Source organism: Mytilus edulis, chromosome 5, assembly GCF_963676685.1.
Source record: "Mytilus edulis chromosome 5, xbMytEdul2.2, whole genome shotgun sequence".
NCBI classification, from domain to species: domain Eukaryota; kingdom Metazoa; phylum Mollusca; class Bivalvia; order Mytilida; family Mytilidae; genus Mytilus; species Mytilus edulis.
This window is the reverse complement of record NC_092348.1, coordinates 91,449,371-91,474,006: the sequence shown is the minus strand read 5'-3', so window position 1 is coordinate 91,474,006 and position 24,636 is coordinate 91,449,371. Positions and strand designations below refer to the sequence as shown.

The 24,636-nt window shown below is 31.0% G+C and overlaps 1 protein-coding gene across 13 annotated transcripts in view; it reads left to right on the top strand.

Annotated features, from left to right (window-relative positions):
* Nucleotides 1-24,636, top strand: part of LOC139524812 (inositol 1,4,5-trisphosphate-gated calcium channel ITPR2-like) — a 122,782-nt gene that overhangs the window by 59,142 nt on the left and 39,004 nt on the right. For all 13 annotated transcript variants that reach the window (XM_071319904.1, XM_071319901.1, XM_071319898.1 and 10 more), the window contains 19 exons: nt 5,674-5,798; nt 8,658-8,744; nt 9,193-9,270; nt 10,462-10,542; nt 12,689-12,786; nt 13,674-13,761; nt 14,104-14,191; nt 14,545-14,652; nt 19,336-19,481; nt 19,941-20,019; nt 20,352-20,440; nt 20,842-20,967; nt 21,331-21,381; nt 21,786-21,866; nt 22,219-22,404; nt 22,629-22,751; nt 23,064-23,168; nt 23,670-23,780; nt 24,236-24,313. In XM_071319904.1, the coding sequence (XP_071176005.1) occupies nt 5,674-5,798; nt 8,658-8,744; nt 9,193-9,270; nt 10,462-10,542; nt 12,689-12,786; nt 13,674-13,761; nt 14,104-14,191; nt 14,545-14,652; nt 19,336-19,481; nt 19,941-20,019; nt 20,352-20,440; nt 20,842-20,967; nt 21,331-21,381; nt 21,786-21,866; nt 22,219-22,404; nt 22,629-22,751; nt 23,064-23,168; nt 23,670-23,780; nt 24,236-24,313 (1,928 nt within the window). The remainder of the gene's footprint in view (nt 1-5,673; nt 5,799-8,657; nt 8,745-9,192; nt 9,271-10,461; nt 10,543-12,688; nt 12,787-13,673; nt 13,762-14,103; nt 14,192-14,544; nt 14,653-19,335; nt 19,482-19,940; nt 20,020-20,351; nt 20,441-20,841; nt 20,968-21,330; nt 21,382-21,785; nt 21,867-22,218; nt 22,405-22,628; nt 22,752-23,063; nt 23,169-23,669; nt 23,781-24,235; nt 24,314-24,636) is intronic.

The following is a 24,636-nucleotide window of genomic DNA, read 5'->3' as shown; positions in this document are numbered from 1 at the left end:
AAAATGTGCCAATACTACAATATATGTGTCTATATACCTGAAGTTCTTGGCATAGATCTTGGACTAAACTATGAACTTCGGTCCCCATCGAGTATTTTACATTGTATTTCCCATCAAATATATCGAACATTGTTTTTCGTTAAAAGTTGGGTTTTTTTTTATTTTTTTTTTTTTTTTTTTTTTTTTTATAAAATATGGAAATTGCTTCCTAAATGATATAGAACAAATAATTTGCCTTTCATTATCAGATCAAGATTCATCCAGATCAAAGTGTTTCCCTAAGATATATACAAATTACAGACAAGTTACAACTTTTATGTATAGTTTTCTAATCCGTTAATTTGTGTAAAAACTTTCGAATTTATTGTTTTAGCCAAGGGATTAAATGTATTCTCTAACATTAAAATGTTTTTCGTTATTTTATCATTAAAAATTAAGTACATCTTCACTTGCCGAAGGTAGAGGGATACATGCTTTTGAACTAAAATAAATTCGTATGTATGTTTATTAGACATAAATTAAGCAGTCATATATACAGTGGATAATATGTGTAACATTACTTCGATAGTTTCTTTTTGAATCATTGTATGGCACAGGCTACTATAAGAAAGTATGGAAGTTTATGAGACCGACTCTCTCGTCAGGGCTTGTCGGGCGGACAAGAATTATTTGCAAACATCGGTTGTCCTCAGCTTAAAAAAATAGTATTTCGATAATTTTATCTAAAATAAATCGCTTCTCTGCGCTCGGCGAAAATTTAAGTTTGCACCCCCTAAACTTGAACCCTAGATATGCAACTGCTCATCTTTTTAATATACAGTCCAGGTAGCAACTCCGAATTGATACGAAATATAGCCTCATTTCCACTCGCAGTCCAAATGCTCGCCCTTTTTCGTTCGTCAAATTGACTTGAAAACCTATCTATTGTACTAATTGTTTAAAATTATTCTCGTCCTGAATATGCATAAAATAATTACCAGTGGATTTGACAATTGAATTATAAGCCATAAACAAATAAAAAAAAAACAGAAATCGTCTATCCTGAAAACGCTCTAAAAATAGTTTGATTTTCTGATTAGCACTTTGAAAGCTTAATGCACTTGTGGTTTCAAAATATAAACATGCGAACTTTAGAAATCTTTTGTTAAAAGTAATGATAATTGATTTCAGTGTAAACAACAATTGCAGATAACATTTATCATTTTCTAAAGGAAAACATTTTTGTATTTTAAATAATGATGATGGCATTTCAGATGATGGCATTTCATAAGATTCCGTCATTTTGATTGAGAGTCATCAATCGCGAAGCATTCTTACACTTACATTTTATTTCTCAAATAAAACGATATATTCATGAATGCACGTGCATGCACGTGTCATGACATTGTTACAGAAATGCATTGAAAAAGTATGATGACTAAACTCCTAAACTCCTAATAGGATAAAAATGTACATTTTGCAAAGTAATAAGTTCTTAGAGTAGAATGCTATTTTTTGTAATTTTATTGGGTAGTAAAATCTTTGATCATGTGTACATTTCTAGTATGTACAATTGTCTTGCTATTAAATATACACACAATCGACGCTTTTAGAATAATGGAATGTGATGGTTATGACATCTTGACTGAGTACGGTTTCGCATGGCGGGTAATGCAGGCCTCGCAGGAGATGATACCTTCGGATTTCATACGATTTCCTTAGTTTTTTATTTTCCCTGATTTGTATCTTATAAATGGAATTAAGGGATTTGAATATCTGTAAACTATGGTTGCCTCTAGTTTACTCCCATTAAAGATATGTTTAAGTTAGCAAACGCAAAATTTAATCGACAATATAGAAAAGATAATTTTGAAATTTAATTCAAATTCATCCCGGTTTATTAATTATTATAAATGCATGGTTATAAATCTTTATGTAAGAAACCTTTCAAATCTAGAACAGTTGTTGATATTCAATGTGTAATAACGGAAATTGTTTCCATAGTACATGTCGATCTTTTCCTGTTGTCGAGATAACGAAATGGTTCCTAACAACATTACAGATAAATCAAATAAAATTAGTTCAGTAACCTGCCACTAACATCTGAACGAGTTTTCATTTTTCCCTTGCCCCCGGAGAGAACAAATTTGTTTCAAGTTTACTTTTTAATCAAAATGAATTCCTGTGTACACTTTCAAAGCATTTCTAGAAAATCTAAAGCAAGTATATAGCATCCCGCCAATAAAAATACTATTGTAACTAGCCAGTGAAACTATAGAATACCACGTTATTGAATTGCTGTTAAAGTAATTGTATTCGCTAATCAATATTCAATTAACTAAATTAAAATTAAGAATTAGGCGTGCTGATATCAAACTGATACTGCACAAAATAATCCAAAACTAATAATGCTATGCTAAAAATAAGTTAATTTAATAGCACTATTGAATAGTCATGGTAATCTTACGGTAATATATTTCTAGGAATAAATATTTACAATGAAATATTAAAGCTACATATTCAGTGTAACTTCTTAGGTAATAATATACAGAAACAATACACGTTTGCTGCATAAATGCACCACTGCAAGCCAACAAGTGCAGTTTATTTTTGTTTTTCTACAAGACACCATAATTGTCAACGTTTCTTAAAGAAAAATCAAATAAGAATGTATTAGATGTTCCGATTACAATGTCGTACTTGCACGCAACTGAAACTATCGTTATTTGCATATTTACTGTTTACCTGTAGGTTAAGACAAAAGAAATGTTTCTGGTATAAAAATGAGCTACATTTAGTATTCGTAATGTTGATTTTCTGACAGACCGAACACTATTTTACCTCCATGACAGTGTTTGTATAACTGTACATCGTACTGCCAGTAGCTAGAAGGTATTCTATGGGAATCTTAAATGTCAAACTTTACAGCAGGGTCAACTTAAAAATAAGATTAGGTTTGATTGTCAATGAGACAACTCTCCAATAGAGAACAACTGACGTAGAAGTAAGCTACTGCTTGTCATACGACTTTCAACAACAATGAACAAACTCCATAGAGCAAAGAATGAATAAATGGTCCAAAATGGAAAATGTAGATGAATTCAAATAGAAAACTTACGGTTTGATTTATGTACACAACCATAAACGAAAACAAATACAATATACAGCAACAAACAACCACTGGTGCACAGGCTCATGACTTGGAATAGGTACATACATAATTTGACAGGGTTTACATGTTTACTGGCACCAAACACTGAGTCTCCCTCTAACATGATACAAAACCCCTGGGGTCTAGCAATACAATAAATGAACAAACTACAAAACATCAGTTGAAAAGGGTTTACTCGGTCATGATACGGATACAAAGCAATCACAAAGACTACCAAATACACTACAGACACAAATCTTATCTGAGAGTACTCGCAGTTACTGAAAGCTACCATTTATTGTCGACTTTGATATATATCGGCTTTCTAAATACCAACCGGATTTCCAATATTACTGAATTGTGAAGTCCTCTTCCAAAACTTGCACACAATGCCTTGCAGATAGATATACAATGATCACTACCACTCCGCATACAACAGCAAAACATTAAGACTTTTGAAAGAAACTTTGACAAAGACAACCTAACCTTGAAGGGCTATACGTTCAAATTACGACTTTTTGTCTAGAATGAAATACTAAAAAACATATTTACGGTACAAATATACAGCCATGAAAATTATCCCATTAAAATGCATAAATGACAATACACCTCAAACACCAAGCCTTGCTTTTTTATTGAGTGCCTTTTACAAAATCCTGTAAATTAATACCAAAGGTATCAATAGTCTCATGGTAATTCAAAATTGCTCGCCTAGAATGAGGGATATAGTAGTGTAATTCTCAGCCTGGTCAAACCAAAAAATTAAACATAAGCATTAACTTTGCAGCTTCTCTACTAAGCACGTTCTATTTAGGAGTATTGGTTATCAAATCAAATCCAGTTTAAATTCAATAGAACAATGACTGGGTGGACTGAAGTCCTAATAATTTGTCCATGCACGATCGATTAAAATGTGCACAGTTAGCGTCATAGTGTTTTGGTCACGATAAAAGCAGTGTTCATATTAGAATGAAATTCAAAACAGTGTGGCTGTGGCCATTGATTGACACATTAAATTCATCCATTGACTGGAACAATTTACGTGAACGTTTGTCTGTAACGACCACTGTTCACGACGTACCTACGAAAGACATTTAAACTGTGGGGTCACCAAAGGTTTCTTAACGCCTTTAATTATAAAATAATTCAAAAAATTAATCAGGAATAACCTTTATGTTTTGATTTATATAATTGATATAAATCAAAACATCGTGTTATTTCTGATTAGTTTTTCGAATTACTTTATTAAGGTGTTGAGAACCTTTGGTGACCCCATAGTTTAAGTGTCTTTAAAAAGTACATAGTGAGCAGTAGTTGTTACATACAAACGTTCACTAAATTGTCCCAGTCAATGGATGAATTTAATGTGTCAATCAATGACCACAGCCACACTGTTTTGAATTTCATTCTATCAAATGTTGTAGTCCTTAATACGCATTTTATTGGTCACTGAACAGCCACCTGACAACATCTGCTTTACTATACTAATTAGACTTGTTGGTGAAAATGCCATTATTTTTTTCCAGCCCTTTTAACGATTCAGACCATGCTTAGTTTAAGGGCGAAAGTAGATGTGTTAACCATTGCAATTTTAAGTGTAATGTACTTTTCAAGAATGCACGCAGCTGTTAAATCGAAAATTTGTCAGAAAATAATTTCTTTCATTGATTTGAAGTTCTCACCGGAGATTACAGCATTTGTTTTGACGTAACCAGGTTTTTACGAATCGGAAATAGAAAATAAGAATGCCTAAAAACTGGAAATGAGCTAGAACGAATTGTTATACCAATTATTCCAATAGATATAATATGAGAATGATATTTTATATACATAAACATGCTAGAAAGTTGATCTCCTATGATTGGGTTCTAACAGTCCTGAGAAATAGTGTGCCATTGTTAATTCGTGATAATTACTTACAAGAACATTGTGTCTATGATGTAAGCTAACGGTGCCATCTAATTTGTAATGCTATAAATTCGTTTGTTTTGTAACCCGCTCTGATTTGATTACCAACAACACGACGTGGGAGTAAAGCTATATTACATATCATACATGTAAATAGGACATAAAGTCTGTGGAATCAATTTAATGCATCTCTATTGCAAAACTGATGATTTTTGTCACGTTATTCTTTTTAATGGATGCACATTTAATTATCAAAATTGAAATAGATCACGTGAAACAAATCTAGATATTGAAAAATAATAAAATTATCATAGTTTTATCATTCTTAAAATAAAGCAAAGGAAAAAAAAGGTACATCAGATAACTCATTTGGTGCCACTTGGTTTTCTTGGAAGTGACAAAAATTAAAACGAATGAACCCTTTTTCCCAGCAGTGCTTTTTACCATAAATCTCTTGACTAAAGATTCATGAAATAACACCTTTAACGTGAATTTTGAAATTCTAACAATATGCAACATACTACTAGTATGTGTATTTATTAGGTGTCCAAGTATGGCTTCAATAGTGCAATTCAGACAGAATTTTTCCTAATTTCCACGAACTACAATAACTTATTTCTATAATTTGATTGCAGTGGTGGTATTTCAAGTATGCATTCAAAACAGATACAAATTGAACAAGAAATACAGAAAGCTCCTGAATTCCCTACAGACAGATTCCACCGACTGTGTGACAAAGGGGAACATAGCACAGACGAAGGTAATAATGTACTGTAGATTTATTAATGTTCATGGATACTGTTGGTAAAGGTAAACCACGAATATAAATGCTCAACAAAGGTCTAACTTTCTATAAGCATGCATTACCAAGCAAACTCCGCAAAACAGGAAATATACAATTTTTCTTCAATCCACGAAAATAACTGAATCAACAGAATATCGGTATTGTGAACAATCTACAGAGTACGACATTAGTGTAATTTCGCTTCATTATAGTTCATGTTTTTAAGATACGAAACTAGGTACGTTAAACTTTGTCATTTTTAGCTCACCTGGCCCACAGGGCCAATTAAGCTTTTCTCATCACTTGGCGTCCGTCTTCCGTCGTCCGTCGTCGTTAACTTTTACAAAAATCTTCTCCTCTGAAACTACTGGGCCAAATTGAACTAAACTTGGCCACAATCATCATTGGGGTATCTAGTTTGAAAAATGTGTGGCGTGACCCGGCCAACCAACCAAGATGGCCGCCATGGCTAAAAATAGAACATAGGGGTAAAATGCAGTTTTTGGCTTATAACTCAAAAACCAAAGCATTTAGAGCAAATCTGTTGGGAGTAAAATTGTTTATCAGGTCAAGATCTATCTGCCTTCAAATTTTCAGATGAATCCGACAACTCGTTGTTGGGTTGCTGCCCCTGAATTGGTAATTTTAGGGAATTTTTGCTGTTTATGGTTATTATCTTGAATATTATTATAGATAGAGATAAACTGTGAACAGCAATAATGTTCAGCAAAGTAGGATTTACAAATAAGTCAACAAGACCAAAATGGTCAATTGACCCCTTGAGGAGTTATCGTCCTTTATAGTAATTTTTAAAAAGAATTTCGTAAATTTTTGTAATCTTTTACAAAAATCCTCTCCTCTGCAACTACTGGGCCAAATCAATCCAAACTAGACCACAATCATCTTTTGGGTATCTAGTTTAAAAAATGTGTCCGGTGACCCCGGTCATTCAACCAAGATGGCCGCCACGGCTAAAAATAAAACAAAGGGGTAACATGCAGTTTTTGGCTTATAACTTAGAAACCAAAGCATTTAGAGCAAATCTGACAGGATAAAATTGTTAATTAGGTCAAGATCTATCAGCCCTGAAATTTTCAGATGAATCGGACAACCCTCTGTTGGGTTGCTGCCCCTGGATTGGTAATTTTAAGGAAATTTTGCCGTTTTTGGTTATTATCTTGAATATTATTATAGATAAAGATAAACTTTAAACAGCAATAATGTTCAGCAAAGTAGGATTTACAAATAAGTCAACATAACCGAAATGGTCAATTGACCCCATAAGGAGTTATTGTCCTTTATAGTCAATTTTTAACAATTTTCATAAAATTTGTAAATTTTTACTAACATTTTCCACTGAAACTACTGGGCCAAGTTCATTATAAATAGAGATAATAGTAAGCAGCAAGAATGTTTAGTAAAATAAGATGTACAAACACATCACCATCACCAAAACACAATTTTATCATGAATCCATCTGCTTCCTTTGTTTGATATTCACATAGACCAAGGTGAGCGACACAGGCTCTTTAGAGCCTCTAGTTCTGTTTTCTTTTCAATTATGATTGCAATGAAAGTTGGTGAGATATCTACAGGTTTGTTAATCTCTTATTGATTATCAATAGATGTTTAGCAATGCTCTATTCGATCATTCCTTGTTCTTCTTTTATGACTTACGATAGGATTTTAACACCATTACCAGCGCTAATATTGGAGCTTTTACGCTTTTACAAAAGTCTTTTCTCCCAACTTACTGGGCCAATTGGAACAGGCTTAAGTTGATCCCAATGTTTCTTGTGCTGTCTTATTTAAAAACTGCATGATCTCTTTTGCTAACAAGCATGACAATCAAGACTAAATATTGACCATTGGGAACAACGCAAGTAATGTCCACTATCTTTAACATCGTTAATGGTTTAAAAAATCTGACTTGGTCAGAAATGTTCAGAATAGCAAGACCTACATGTACCTTTTGTACATTTGGACGAAAACTGTGACAATTCTTAACTCATAAAAGGTTTTTTGTTTTCATTTGAATTGATTTTTACGAATTTGTGTTTGAAATTTTAATTGTTATCTTAAAACTGTAAAAGATATAGTGAAACTGTACATATCAGTACTGATCAGACGGACAAGATCTACAAAAAAAAACATAATATGCTGACGATTTATTAATTTTCGTTGATACCAATATTCGTGGATATTTGATTAAGTAGTTTTGCCAACACCATAAACTATATAGCCGACTATACGGTTTACGTTTTTATCATTTTTAAAGGTCCTTCATGTACAGTGATCTATATAATTGATCACAGTCACTTCACTTGAAGCTGGTGGTTATTTGTCTCTTTGACAATCTTACCACATCTCCTTATTTCTATAATGATGCATATATACTTTATACATTAGATTCGACATTTGCATTATCCTATAGGGAATGTTCCTTGCTGTCTAGCTTCAAGCTATCATTAGCGCTATGTCTATACATTAAATCGAATCCTTTCAACTTTCATTAAGATCAAATTCAAAGATTATTTTATTGTCAATATTATTTTGAGAAAAAAAAATTAATTAATCGTTATACATTCCAATTTTCTGTTTGTTAAGGATACATTAAACAAGTATAAACTAATCAAAATTAAAAAAAAACTGACTTGTCCCTGAACCAGGACTATCAGATTTGTGCCAAGCGTTCTCCTTGTAGTCTATGAATATGGTAATTAGATGATATAACTAACGCTACATCATACAGTACTTAATTAACACTTTATGTTCTATTATTATGTATTGTCTGTATTTTTATGTTGACTTTATTTCTTGTTATGTAACCATTAGCTTGCTGCAGAGGCTGAGAACAAAGATAATGAAGCAGAGCAGAAAAGACAACATGGGAAAAGGGTTAGATACGGCGAGGTGTTTCAGGTAGATATCATCAAAACGGCAATGGTTCAAAAGTTTAACGTTTATTTGATTAACTCCATATTATTGCAGAAAACCTATGAATACATAAATTCAATATATGCATTAAATGATTTCGAATCTGAGAGAGACATATAATTTGGGTGAACTCGTATTTAGATTGTATCCTTTAAGTTAAGCATTATTAAAATAAATTAAATACGTCTTAGGAGAGAAATTTTATGATAAGGTCGTAAATTTTTTTTATAGCAGAGAACTTTTATTATAAGATCGTAAAATGGACAAGAACGAATGCATGTGTCTACTTTCACTTTCAACTGAAGTAAAAACTATCCTTTCCTTATCTATTTACTACCGTCTTAGACACAACGAATATTTTGCAATTTAAAGGAAGGACGTTAGTTTGAAATCTTTAAAACAACTTCTTATTTCTCAAAAATTTCTATTGCAGCTTCGCCATATGTTTACAAACAAGTTTGTACATATGAGCACTACACAGACGAGCCAGCAAGATAAAAACAATATGAAGGTAATTTGTAACAAAAGAGGACAGATGTATAATACATCTGAAACCCTTTTTTGACAAACGTCAGTATCTTTGAATAGTTATAATAATAACAGTGTCTGATGAATAAGTTCTTTCTTAGCCTTTGATGATAGTGTTTCTCTCGTGAACACGAACTCTCTATATTTATGATAAATTTCCAGATAGATTCGTCAAGAAAACTATTTTTGCATATACTACTGAATTTATGATTTTTATTTATAAAAACAAACATCGTTCATGGCTTCTTGAACCCTATTTTAAAGTCCAGAGTACTCATCTTTTGATTATATGCATTTTTTTTAAGCGTAACAAATCTTCCTAATATATTGGTTAGTAATAGTTAAAGGAAGTTTTAATTCACCTATGTCAATATACGAACAGAAAGATGAAAGACAAAATCCATGCCACAGTATGACTTTAAATATATATGTTTTGATAACTACCTCAACAATATAGTTATAGGCAAATGCAATAAATAGCAATATGAATGTCAATAAATTTACTACTTTAGTAAAGGAATAAGCTTTATTTCGTTTAAGTATAATATGAATGCTATTGAGATAACTATCTATCAAAGACCAAAGTACTAGGATTTGAAAACAAAACAACTTGAACAACTTTTGGTCACAGTATGGACTTCAGCAATAAGCAAAATCAATATAGTTAATCATACAAAAGCCAATGGAGGATTTCTTTGAGAAAAAATCCAACGAGACAACCGATGGCCTGTATATACATCGAAAAACAAGAAGAACAGACAGCCACTGTTTCGTTTGGCCGTTTGGCTTTTCACCAAAGAAGTAAGAGGAGTAAATTAAGTCTCTGATCTACTTTTGGCAATTTACTCCTCTTACCACCTATTTAGTTTTGTTTATGATACGTCATTGGTTACTTCATGAATCATGTGCGAGGGATTTCGAATTCGTGATTATCATTGCTACGCAGAGTCTTGAATATGGACACATCTGTTTTATTGATAAAAAAAAATGTTACCCTATATTCTCCACGCACTGACTGTGGAAGGTTTGGATTCAGCAAGCATCAATCAATTTTCTCAAGTTAATTATTCGTTGTGCCATATACATTCAATTACATCAATTTTTGTGACCAATACTTAAAAAAAAACTGGGTATAAAACATAATCTCACTTAACAAAGTATTTTACACTTTCAGGTATCATTGCATGATTTTAACGCCAAAAATGCTCAGTTCAGAATATTACCGAGATACAAAGTGAAATCAGAAGGAGAAATTGTAAGTATAATATGTCGTCTTTAGATAGGAGCTTATATTCATTATTAAAAAGAAATGAAACGTCAGTGACTTAGCTTTATGTAATTATGTAATTTTTATTTTTATCATGGCAAGCAAAAAGTAGTCTAAAAAGTACTGAACTCCAAGGAAAATTGAAAAAGGAAAGTCCGTAATCAAATGACGAAATCACAAGCTCAAACACATCAAACGAATGGATAACAACTGTCATATTCCTGACTTGGTACAGGCATGTAGAAAACGGTGGATTGAACCTGGTTTTATAGCTAGCTAAACCTCGCACTTGTATAACAGTCACATCAAATTCCGTTATATTGACAACGACGTGTAAACAAAACAAACAGACACAATAGGTAAAAATGTCAAAAAAAGAGGGATACAGCAGTCAACATTGTGTTATAATTTTTAATCACTATAAAAACAAACAAAGCAAATACTTTTAAATCTTTTTTTAATGTTTTGTTAAATACTTAATTTAAGTAGAATTCTGTAAGATCAGTTTTCCGAATACTTCATGTAGATCATATTGTGACTACATATACAAACAAGTTATTATTTTGTATTTTGTATGTATTATATTATGATAAAAAGGTACCTTTATATAACTATACAGGTACCAACTTCATAGTATTGTGCTTGCTATCGTGTTGTGTGAAAGTTAGTTCTTATTTTGACACTACATTATATAAAATAATTCACCCACAAACACCACTGTTTTGGAAAAGGATAAGATATTCCTTTTTTATATATCTTAATGTAAACATGTTTTCTTGGTGGTCTTCATCAAAACTTTCAAGATGCAAATTGTCAAAAATATAACAATTTCTAAATCTGAACTTTTGAAGATGTCTTATATTTCCTTTGTGATGTTGAACAATTCAATGTAAGCGAATACAAACAATTGTTTCTTAGCGTGAAATTTGGCTGTAAAATTATTTTTTCACATGGTTTTCAGCTTTAGCTTCAACTTCGAATTACTTTCAAAACTATTGCATAACGTTTCCAGAAAAACATGAAGGCGTTTATATTTCAGGAAAAATAAAACAACTTTTGATTATTTAACCATGTTTTATAAGCAGTCTTAAATTAATTAAGATAGTCCTAAATGTCAAAATTTATATTTGCGTGAGGGAGTAATTTCGTTTATTATTCTAAATGGATAAAAAATTACGTTATAGTGGTGCAAAGTCAAACAGAAATGAAAACAAACTTTTGTATTTCTATTCATGTTCATCATTATCAATTGCTTCACAGCATTCTAAAATAAGCAAGTTGTCTGTTTGCTTAAGAAAGTAATATTTCTTCTGAATCTTCAAAAAGTAAAGAAATGGGATAGGAATGACAGTAGATATTTATTCTTACATTCATTTTATCGCTCATTGATTATAAAGCACATGATTCAACATTGAATATCTTGAAGCTCAAAAAGTTTTAGGTGCAAACCACTTTGACGGTGTCTGGTAAATAAATAAGTCTTTTAAATGACAGTATTTATTAATTGCCGTGGGTTAAGATTGATTATTCAAAATGCATATTCGGTGTCATCATCGCGGAAGTATGAAGGATTTGGCGATAAACACAATGAGCATACTATTGATGTCTCTCACGACACTCGGCTATTGTCTTTTCTTTAGAAATATTAACCATATCAAATTATTCTAGCGAAGATGATTTTCAAGATTACAATTAGTATGTTCCGTCTTATTGATATAAAGCACTAGATTCATTATAATCCTCTTATAAGGAATTATATTTATGACCCTAGAAATTAAATTTTGCATTACTACAGATATAATCGTATGTTTTTTTTTAAGAATATATATTATTTTGAATTTTTCGAAAAACTAAGGATTTTCTTATTCCAGGAAAAGATTACCTTAGCCGTATTTGGCACAACTTTTTGGAATTTTGAGTCCTCAATGCTCTTCAACTTTGTACTTGTTTGGCTTTACACTTATTTTGATCTGAGCGTCATTGATGAGTCTTATGAAGACAAAACGAGCGTCTGGCGTATTAAATTATAATCCTGATACCTTTGATAACTATTGTTAAAAAGAGTAAAATATCAGGTATTTAATCTAACATATATGCATTTGTATAATGATACCAATGTCTCTCTCCTTTAAAGGTCCAGTTATTTGACCAAATAGTATTTGAGAGTATGAAGTCACCAGGGCATTATTTCCACACCAGTGAATCCTACCAGATTGATCACTTTACGTTTGGGTATGTTTTTTGCAATATGTCGGAATAATCCATTCCCACTACAGCATAATATTTTCCATAAACCAGTGGTAAATTGAGAGAGTAGGAAGCGTAGATGGTGTACATTATGATTGAAAATACTAAGTATATAATATTGTGGCATGAAATCTTCATGACAATTACCCTTTCTATGTTTGGCGTTATTTATACCATTACCCACAATTACGCCCCTCACAACTAACAAACAGAACGTTATTAAGTTTTTAGTATTATATAGATATAGAACAAGAGAATATCTTAAATGATGAAATACTTTAATAGTTCTATCGTCTGACGCATAAATTGACTAGTCATATTTTATATTGTACAGTGTTTTTGAAGTGTACCGACATATTATGTACTGAATTCATACTTCTTTCTGAATTTAAAATCATGGTTTTTATTGTTTTAAACGACGCTCTTGTAAACGTAACGAAATTCCTATTTTTATGCCCCGTTTATGGTAATTATGTTTTCGTGTCTGTGCGTCCGTTCGTCCGTCTGTTCGTTCGTTTGTCCGTCCGTCTGTTCCGCTTCAGGATAAAAACTTTAGTGCCAAATAAGAGTTTTAACCCAATTTCACGGTCCACTGAACTATGGACACATTCTTGTTTTTGTTTTTTTCTGATTGATCTTTGACTTTATCAATAATCATAAACAGCAAAAATCAGCTGATAGAGAAAATGAATTTGTTTTAATGCGTAGGATGGATGCAACACTTTTGTCAGATCCATTTTGCAATATTATTTAAAACAAAATGTATACATGTTTTTTTTTATTTTATAACATTTTTTATTTTTTTATCTTATTATTTCTCATTAATGAGGAAATCTTTCATTCACCTTTCATTTGTTATCACTGTTTTGTAGTTCGGAACTAAATCTTGGTGTTGAAAGATCGAGTTACACCCTGATCGGTAGTTACAGAGAAATTCCTGAGCAAGAACGATTTGTACGGGTAAGAATAGGTTATTTGAATGTTTCGGTGAAATAATTCTGATATTTGTTTTCTATTCAAACTTTCATGTAAACACAAATATGAGAAAAGAATGCAAAGTCAAGAGGACCTATAATGAACCTGACAAACTTTGCTTTGACTGATTTCAATGTTAAAATTGAGAATGAAAATAGGGAATGTTCTTAAGAGATAACAACATTAGGAAATAAAATTGAGAAAGGAAACAAAGACTAGAAATTAACTAAAGGCCATCAATAGGTCTTCAACACAGCGAGAAAATCCACTGGTATACAACTGTAAATGTTTCATCATTTATTTATTTTTTCTCTTTGTTTTTTTTAGGGAGGATCAGTCCTTAGACTTTTCCACAAGGAACTTGAAGCTTATCTTGTAGCAGAGGGACTGTTTGATGATTGTGTTACGGAAGATGGTATGTTCATATACCAGCTTTAGCAAATTATAATGTATATTAGATATAAATATATAGTGTAAGAGAGATCCAGTTACTGATAATTGTTGAGTTATTATTATATGAGTTTGACCTTCCCTCTGGTATCTTTCGTCCCTCTGTTTTGCAGAATATAACTAAAATAGTACTAGAACTGATACTATGATCACGATGGCTTTGAACAGCTAGTGATGTGATCTTAACTAACATTTTAATGAAAAAATGCTTTGAATTTTGAAATTTGTAAATGCTTGTTAAACTACTTCTTATGATTTTAAGAAATATTTTTATCATTTCTTCTTTTATGCTATAAACATATGATTTTTAATTTCTAGTTCACTTTAGAATCCGAGTAATTGATCAACATCGTCCAAAATCTTTGTCGCCATCGTCCTCTGGGATCACTTACTGGCAAATAGAAGCCGAGCATAGTATTCTGGATGGTGAGTAGATACTCGAGTTGTCCATATTGTTGTGATCATATTGTTCATACTTGCAGGTTGTATAATATTAAAATAACCACGTCATAACACGTTGAAATGAATGACAAAAAACAAACTGACACTTCACTGTCTCATCTTTCATCATTAATCATTCTTTGAACTACTTTCTTTCTTGCTATCTTCACTTCAGCATTATGGTTTATCCAGCTTTTCACACATTACATCTTTTAATAACGTGTTTGGTGTATCGATATATGCTACATGAAGACAAAATATAAAAACAATAGAAGCCTGTATTATGAATCAATCTTTCAAATGAGGCATCTACTTTTAAAACGGATGATTGCCGTCGGCACATTGAAGTTTATTTTATCAGACTGGTAATTTTTTTTTCTACACTGTTCATTCATTGTTTATTTACATGACATACAAACATAAATCGGTCAATGGATATATCATGTATATAAGATAGCAACAATAAAGTAAAAGACGTCACTACATTACCAATGCATGTATTAGAACATTCAGTCTTTCTGTTACATGAACTAATGCAAAACAAATGTTCCATTAAGTTAACAGAACATTTTGTAATAATAAAATATACTAAAATTAGTAAACTTTGTATCACAGATATATATTCTAGTCTTTCAATAAAAGATAAGGCGATATACACGAAGAGTCTTACCACATCCCACTTAAATGTAATAAGAAAGAAATAACATGAATGAATGATGCTAGAACGTTTCATGTATCTGTTAGTATTGATCATTATTTTTGTGTAAGGGATCACAAAAAAAACATATTTCTACGTCAGACCTTTTCATCTGTTCGCTACCATAGAGTTTATATTGAACGCACTAATTAATTTTACGTATGGCAGATCACAAGCTGTTCTGTTAATTTAATATATTAAACATAGGTATGTCTGTAACTAAACGCTGATTTTTACAACGAGATGTACGTATGTAGGAACGGTGTAACTAGTTATTCATAATTCTTTAAAGATCTTTAAATGAAGATCAAAGAAAAATGATAGGGAAATTGTTATGTCACTGCTATATCTTTTCTAGAATCTACTAATAAAACTTTATATATCATACTTAGTATTAATTAGATACTTACCGTGTCATTGCATATAGATGGTAAAATGATTGATTGTTTGTTGCTTAAAGTACACTTTGAATATTTTGAACTTGATTTTACATGCTATTCAATGTGAAAACACTGATAGATACTAGTTTACCAATCTATTTCGCTCAATGACATACCACTTAATGTTTTGTGTTTATAGAAGTTATATCTAATGTATCGATATGCGCTTTTTTATGATATCCTTGGTAGGAACACTCAGTTTGATACCCGAAGCACAAATAAAGGAACTATTTTGTAGAGCGAAAATGAACTAAGCATACAAAAGAAAACGGGTTTTTTATCCGCCAGCCTTTAATTCTTCAATTTAGCGCACTATAGTGGTCTCATTTAAAAGAAAGGCCATGTATTGTATGAACAGGTAGTCTATAAAAAAACAAAGAGCAACAACTACAGCTCTAGAGACGACAACCAAACATGTTAGATATCATAGCAAATACATATATAGAAAAAAATCGACTAAAACCATGAATAAAAACTTGAGGTTTGTATTTAGAGATTACATATGACTGAATCCCAGAATGGAAGATTTGTGTTGAGAAATCTGACAGATTATCTTTTTGGAAAGCTGATTTATAACTGAATTCTTACATTGATTGAAAAACTGCCAGCGCAGAATGTTAAAAACCTAGCTATTTGCTTAATCAAAGAAATGTTTATTAACTATGATTCCGAAAAAGTGTTTTTACAAAGCTAAATCCACCTTTCTTTAGTTTTTGTAAGTTTTATAAAAGGGGTTAAGTTCTCATTTTTTTCAAGAAAGGGAGAATTTAAAAAAAAAACTAGGTGATTAAGAATAATAAGTCAAAGTATCGCAAAATTTACGATTTTGTACCAAAATTAACAAAAATTATTTAATTGGTTTTTGTATTTGCGGATGCAAAATCCCCAAAAAATAGTGTATTACATGAAACCCACGGTAGTACCATGAACAAAAAAATACTTGATAACTAATTTTGCATTACACAGTCTTTAAAACAGGGATAACATTGAAATCATAAATTATTATTCAACATTCGTTACAAAATGAGCCAGACATGGTCCTTATAGCACCCTACCCTTTCCTGCTTTCTTGCGTACAGAATCATAAATCATGTGAAAGATTAGAAGGAATGTAGAATGCGTCAAACGATAACGAGTTAAAGATATGTTAAGATCAATATGGCTTACAGTTGATATTAATTTCTACTTACTCCAAGTTCTACAGTTTACATTGATGACAGTTAAGTCAATGTTAATACCAACAGATAAGATGACAAGAAGAAAAGATCGTAAAATTATGTTAACTTAATTAACAGCCTTCTAAATATTGTTCAAAATTCTTGTCCTAAATAGTATAGCTTTTATGTTAAGCATATTTCTTGAAAATGTCTAAAGAATTAATAATATTACTTACGAAAACAGGTCAATATGTTTAATAATGCCATTCCTTATATCTTTTTAATGATTTATTTTTACAACTCCAGCATTTTTGTGCTGCATTAAATAAAGGCAACAGTAGTATACCGAAGTTCAAAATTCATAAATCAATAGAGAAAAAACAAATCCGGATTACAAACTAAAACTGAGGGACACGTATCAAATATAAGAGAACTACGACACAACAGATTCACCACACCGAAATGTAACACACACAGAAACGAACTATAATGTAACAATGGCCATTTTCCTGACTTGGTACAGGGCATTTTATGAAAAAATGGTGGGTTGAACCTGGTTTTGTGGCATGCCAAAACTCCCGTTTTAATGTCAGTGTTAATTATAACATTAAATTGACAACATTACACGACAGGATTACAATAAATAAACAGATAAATGAGAGAAAATATAGGACAGAGAAACAAACGAATAATGTCCATAAAAAGGTAACAGATTTAAATAATTTTTTATACGCCAGACGCGCGCTACGTCCACACAAAACTATAATCAGATATAAAAAATTTGAAAGTCAAAACAACTACAAAGTTGGAGATCGTCGAGGACCAAAAGTTCCAAAAAGTTGTGAGGCCAGGGTTATCCGCCTGGGACAAATACATCATTATTATCAAGAATAATACATAGTTTTGCAAACAGTAAATTTTATAAAATGACTATATAGTTATCAAAGGTACCAGGATTATAATTAAGTACGCCAGACGCGGTTTCGTCTTCATAAGATTCACCAGTGACGCTCATAGCAAAATATTTATAAAGCCAAACAAGTACACAGTTGAAGAGCATTGGGGATCAAAATTCCAAAAAGTTGTGCAAAATACGGCTAAGGTAATCTATGCCTCGGATAAGAAAATCCTTAGTTTTTCGAAAAAATTAAAAGTTTTGTAAACAGGAAATTTATAAAATAGATATCCATGAGTAAACTTAAGTGGTGACTAGCGATAGAATTAAAACGAATATATTACAAAATCACAGCCCTGTTAGCTAAAGGCAATGCAACACCCAAAGTGACGTCACTTATAAATTTATAAAACGTGTTCCGAAAATTAATAAAGAATTTGGATGAAATTCAAGATTAGATTTGTATAACTTATCATTATGGTGCAAGAAAATTGGTACCGTTAATTATATTATCTAACTTATATTAATAGCAGTGAAAATTATAATTCTAATTAATATTTAATTGTAGTAGTAATAAGGTAATTAATTGTATTATCTAGCTTTGTGGGTGTTTCTTCTGATCAAACTGCAAACCAAATATATCGTGTGAATTTCGTTGATTCAAAAAACTATTAAGCTAGGTATACAGCTTCTACATACTATCTTGAACTACGTCTATTAATGATGTTCGATCTTCCGGACGTCAACATTTTGGTTTCCGTACAAGATATAAAAAACTTGTTACCAATTTGTTTGATAAATGCACCATTGGAAGAAGATGATCATGCTCGCTTTTATGTTCAATAAGTCAAAAGTTAATGACGCAGCAGCTATTGCTAGATTAACGTTTAATAAGTTGTATAATATTTTGAAACGTAAGTCCTATTTTAAAAACTACGACATGAGGATGAACGCACTGATTTTGACGTCATTTGATGAAAGATTTATTGTCACAGCAGGAAGACATTGAGATAGACAAAAAGAGTTTATACTTTTTGATTTCCGGATGTTATTCTTTATCCATGTTTTGCCAAACTTGGTTTTGGAATACTGTCTTGCATACAGAACATCAGATTTATAACTATTTATAACGGATAATGTACCAATGAAGTTTTACAGAAGCAATTTTTTTAACTGATATTGATTTTTTTCCATTTCCCCATATTTTGACATAAATTGTCTGTAAACATATACATACTCAATAACAATTTGTTTTACTCAAATTCATCGAAATGTGTAATGTACACATCATAAGATTGCAATAGTTGAACATAATGTTGTTGGGTCTTTTTGATTTGTTTTGTATTTACTTTTAAAATAAATGTATTAAAATGTTTTGTGCGCTTCGTTATTCTATTTTATTTTTTAAGTTTATAATGAACTTTAGATGCGAAATATGGGTAAACTAAAATGAGTGTACATGAAATATGTATAATGCAGGTGATATTCTGAGATGGGAACAACAGGTCAGACTTCGGCATATGCTTACAAGACAATATCTGTGTATAGACTCCAAATTAGACGTTTCTCTTGTACCAGATCCCAGCGACCCTAGAACTGTATTCAGACTACATTCTGTATTAAAGGTAACTGAAAAAGAAAACAAGATACAAAGATTGAAACACGTCACAACTTATGCAAAAGATTAAAGAAGACATAACGCGGAAATAAAAATATGACTTAAATGATTTGATCACAATGTATAAAGATATTTCAAACAAAAGTAAAGTTATTACATGTTTGACAAACGTTCATATATCCATGAGTTCTAGTTGAAATGCTTGTGGATTCTAATACTAGTCATAGAATCATATGAAATTGTAGAAAGAAAGTTCGCATCTGAAACGTTTAAAGTGGGTTTAATTCTTCAGACTATTATTTCAATACATATTTGCTTATGTAAAGTCGATATTCCTCTTGATACAATCGCGATATACTGCCCATTTAACACAACTAATGTTATATCAATGTAATGCATATTTAAAGTAAATGCGTTTAATTATTTTTCCAGTTAACTGTTTAAAGATGTGTTCTGATTCTTGTAGGAGCGAGATGAAATACAGTTTGAAAGTTACGCACGTATAGAGCACATGTTGACTGGGTGTTGGCTCCATGCTTTAAAAGGTATAAATTTCGATTTAAAAATACTGTCAAAAAGTATATTGATATGATATGATAGTTTCATATTACAGTAATGATAAATATAAATATCTACATGTTTATTCACTTTGATATTAGTATCAACACTTAATTTAAAACGAATTGATCATAAAAAAAAGTTTGCGAGTTCTTTTCATATTGTACATGTTGCATGGTCACAATTTATAGTAAGCAATATTTGAAATTGGAATGTTAAATAAAATCTTTCAAATAATATTTTGATGCTTTGTGATATTTTTTCTAATATACATAAAATTAAATTTACTTTCTGTTTTAATATAAATGTCGTATTTCAGATGAAGATTACGAGCGTCAAATAAGCACAGAAAGTGGAAAAGAAAAATCCATGTCCGGTTTACGGTGGGATAGTGCTGCCGTTCGGAAGGTATTTCTATAACTTTTCGTGTGTGTGATAATTGAAGTAATTCATACAAGACAAGTTACATAACCCATACTAAGTTTAAAAAATCATTGTCAACCCATGTTCATGTTAAAATCAGTTTTATAGAAATGGAACATTTATATACTTAGATTATATAACCATTAATGGTTGTATTGTTTATAAATTGAATAGAAAGGCGATTTAAAAACAATATTATTGCAGTAACAATACAATATACACAAGAACAAGTATGCATTATAGAAAATGATATGCGATTAAATTGTTCTAAACTTCATGTGAAACAATTTACAGTAGCCACTCTTAAAAACTATTAAGCTGCATTATTTGACATGCAGTGTCAGCATCAAGAACTATGGACTAACTCAATCTGTTTTAAATGGCAGGTATCTGCTTCAAGTGAGAGTATGTATGATGATGCCTATACTATTCAGCAAGTGATGACTGAGGATACACAGAACTTCAACTACGTAGCAGGAATAGTACCATTTTTGTTTAATTTGATTCAAGATGTAAGTTTACATGTAAATGTTATGTTTTGATTTTAATTTGTTTATCCTTCCATTAATAGGAATGACATAAACACTGCATTGGCATCAAGTATTTCAGGTTTATTTGTATGGATCTGTGTTATGAAACACATTTCTTAAAATCTCATTTGTATAAAACAGAGAGTATGCTATTCCGGTAGGAAAATAAATATCAAGTTTGATATGTTTTATTTTGAACGTGTTGATCCTACCTCTATACAATTAACGTTGTCAAACTCTAATTATGTTATTTTCTTCTCAAAATATACACAACTGAAAGTTTAACGAGTAAAACTCAATCAATCCATGAATCCAAATAAATATTTGTAAATCTGTATTTTACAGCTAGAGAACAATCCAAATCTGAATGCAAAGAAAACACATGGTATCATAACGGTAAGAAACGTCACCAAATATATGTTGTAATTGACAAATTAAATGATAATCCCTTTTTTCTATATATTATTGAACAAGCAAACAGCGAGTAACATAATAACAGATTATACAAATTACCGACCTAAGAGTTACAGAATATAATTTCATTGCCCATTTAAGCTATTAATCAGACTAAGTTTTTTTTCAAGACGATTAATTGTTAAATCACCTCTCCTGATGTCAGCAGTTTATTGTTAATATGTAGTAAAGGCTGCAAAAATAATCTATTTTTTTGCTTGCTGACGTTTATAAGGATAGCAGTAACAATTAATGTCCAATATCAGTCAAGAAGACATTGAAAAGTATTTATTTTTGTGTGGTTTTATCGTCTTAAGTATGAAATATTAAAACAAAGTTTGTTACAGGCTCTTCGGGAAGTAAAGCTCTTTATGGTGGTAGACGGACTGCCGTATAAGGACAGACAAAAGCTGATGAGAAATCTGAGAGTAAGTTTAAAGTGTTTTAACACGTTCGAAGAAGACATATTCATAATCACTTTCTCCATCACAAAATAATCATTTTTCGTTTTTGTACCAACCTTAACAAAAAGCAAGTCTTGCAAAATTGATGGACCTGTTAAGTCATAGTTTTACTATGATACTACTCTTGTTTGATGTATGTCTCCATCATTTTTTTCCGTGTTTTGTAATAAATCATTGCAGTATATATATTTACAACGTAGCAACTGTTACAAAAGAAAAAAATAAATATAACTAAAAATAAATTTTTTCAAACTTTCATAACACACAAATTATTGTCCATGTTATTTTGATATGAAACTTGAATTTTTGTTTTCAGGTGATAGATTTACTAGTCAATCTGCTCCAATGTCCTTTACGAGAAGGCGATGAAGAATCTCATATGATCCGGATATTTAAAGAGGCCTATGACGTACTACATGCGTATATGATTGGAAAGAGTCGAAAGAATGCGTTATACTTTGCAAAATATATAGACTTCTTTCAAACACAATTTACACAAAAGGTTAATATTTACTTCTGTAATTTGTGTATGTATAATCATGATAATAGATTCAACAATGTCTTTATTTTCGAAACAACTATATCATTTTCTATTTACTCATATTTATTTTGTCAAGGTGTTGTATTTCAATATTGAATAACATTTTGAATTTTGGAACGTTCAGAAAAATTAACTATACAATATAATTCAATGGAAGACAAAATATTTGAACTTCTTTTTTCCAGGGAGGTATCGGTTTAAATGTTGCACAGATGATTGTGGAATTGATACGAGACAAACGGAAGATTGTTGACAGAATCACAGAAGGTCAGATTGCAACATTTATCAAATTGTTACGAGAAACAGAGGTTTGTCATTTTTTTTTACTGATACCTAGTATTTAACATTGATTTATGTCGAAAGGAACACATACTCTTGAACAGGTTATTGCTAATCCATTTACATTCACATCTGTTTTATTACAACAACAAATTATAACTACTAACTTATTGTATTAATAATTTTGAATAAATTCTAAAATATTCAGGAAAAAGTACATAAATAAACATTTTCAGGTTCGAATAAATATTTTAGGTTAAACCTGGTTTCGTAACTATCCGAATCCTTATCTTGTATAACCGTGTGTATAGTTTAATCTATCATTGTTGTTTTGTTTTTAGAACTATCGGTTTTTGGATCTGTTACAAGTACTTTGTGTATGTGATGGAGTTTCTATACCAAACAATCAGACATACATTGTAGAACATTGGCTACGAGGTGAAGAGGTAACGTATCAATCCATACATAAGTAAAGAGAAGAAAATACGGATCTCTTTGTGATATTGGTTAAACATTGTAATGTTCGTTCCTCATTCGAATCTGTCTCTTTTTTTTATTTTCTACGATCACCAAATGAAGAATTTGTTTCAATTGTTCATCTTTAAAGAGTGCACACACACACTAAGCTTGGAAGTAAATCCATGTCAGTTGAAAGTATCAATTATCTCTATTTTTTTAATTGTTTATATGTTGATTTCGTTATGAAAAGAAAAACTAAAAAACACTCAATGTAAAAATAGGGAGAGCTTAAATGGGTGTGAATCAAACAACTATCAACCAGAGATGTAAAACATATAAGGCCTATCATTGAGTCTCCTTTTGTCTATACAGGAAAAGTGTTTACAATTTTATACTTCTTTTGGATTTAATAATTGTCTAGTTTATCTTATGTTAAAATTATTTTGTGAACGCAGAGAATAGAATTATTATATTGCAATATTTTATAGGGTAGTGTTTACCTAACGGACAGAGGACAAAATATCAACAAGAGGCCTAACATTGTGTATCTAGCCACAGAGAGAACCATACATTGGCTGCCTTTACATGTGTTTGTTGATGTAAGATTTATGTATTGTGCATGTATCAACTAAATGATTACAATGTTTTTTTAACATTTATAATTGAATATGTACAAAAATATTTTGTTTGTAAAACATGAGATATACTAAACTGTTACTATCTAGAAAGATGTGTAGTCCTATCTGGAATTAAAAAGGGCTTCATAGTCGTCAAAGGGTCAATATCACAGACCATTGACAAATTTGAAAGTCCATAACTTAGCTTACAAAACGTGTCAATGTCTTACTTGTATCTGTACTTATACCTTTCACAGAATTGTGATGTTTATTTCTGTTTTCGGAGGGCTTATCAACCAATGCCATTTGCAAATTTAACTATTATAACGTTATTTAATGATACAGATATACTCGTCGGCTTGATATAATTTACCATCTACCATATCAATGTTCTCCTTGATCCAATATAACTTAAAGTATATCAACATTTATTTCAGCCCGAGAGTGCTGAATTTAACGAGGACAAATACCAGTTCTTGTTACATCAGTTGGAACTATTTAAAGCATTATGTTTTGTAAGTAGTATATAATTAACATTAAATTGTGGGGACATATTCAAATACATGAAAAAGAAAGAGAGGGTACTTGAACTTTGTAATGAAATGTTAAAATGAAGACACTAGTAAACCATTGTTTCTCTGAAGCCGTCATTTTTATCTGGACAGCTCTTAAAATATTTAAAAATGAATTATGGAGTCATTTTTAATATTTAAATCCACTGCCCTAAATTCAGGACTGTTCAGATATTTCACTTACAGTCTGTTAATAATAATCAGTCTATATTCAAATAAAAACATGTAAAATGGCTAAATAAAGTACGAAGTTGAAGAGCATTAAG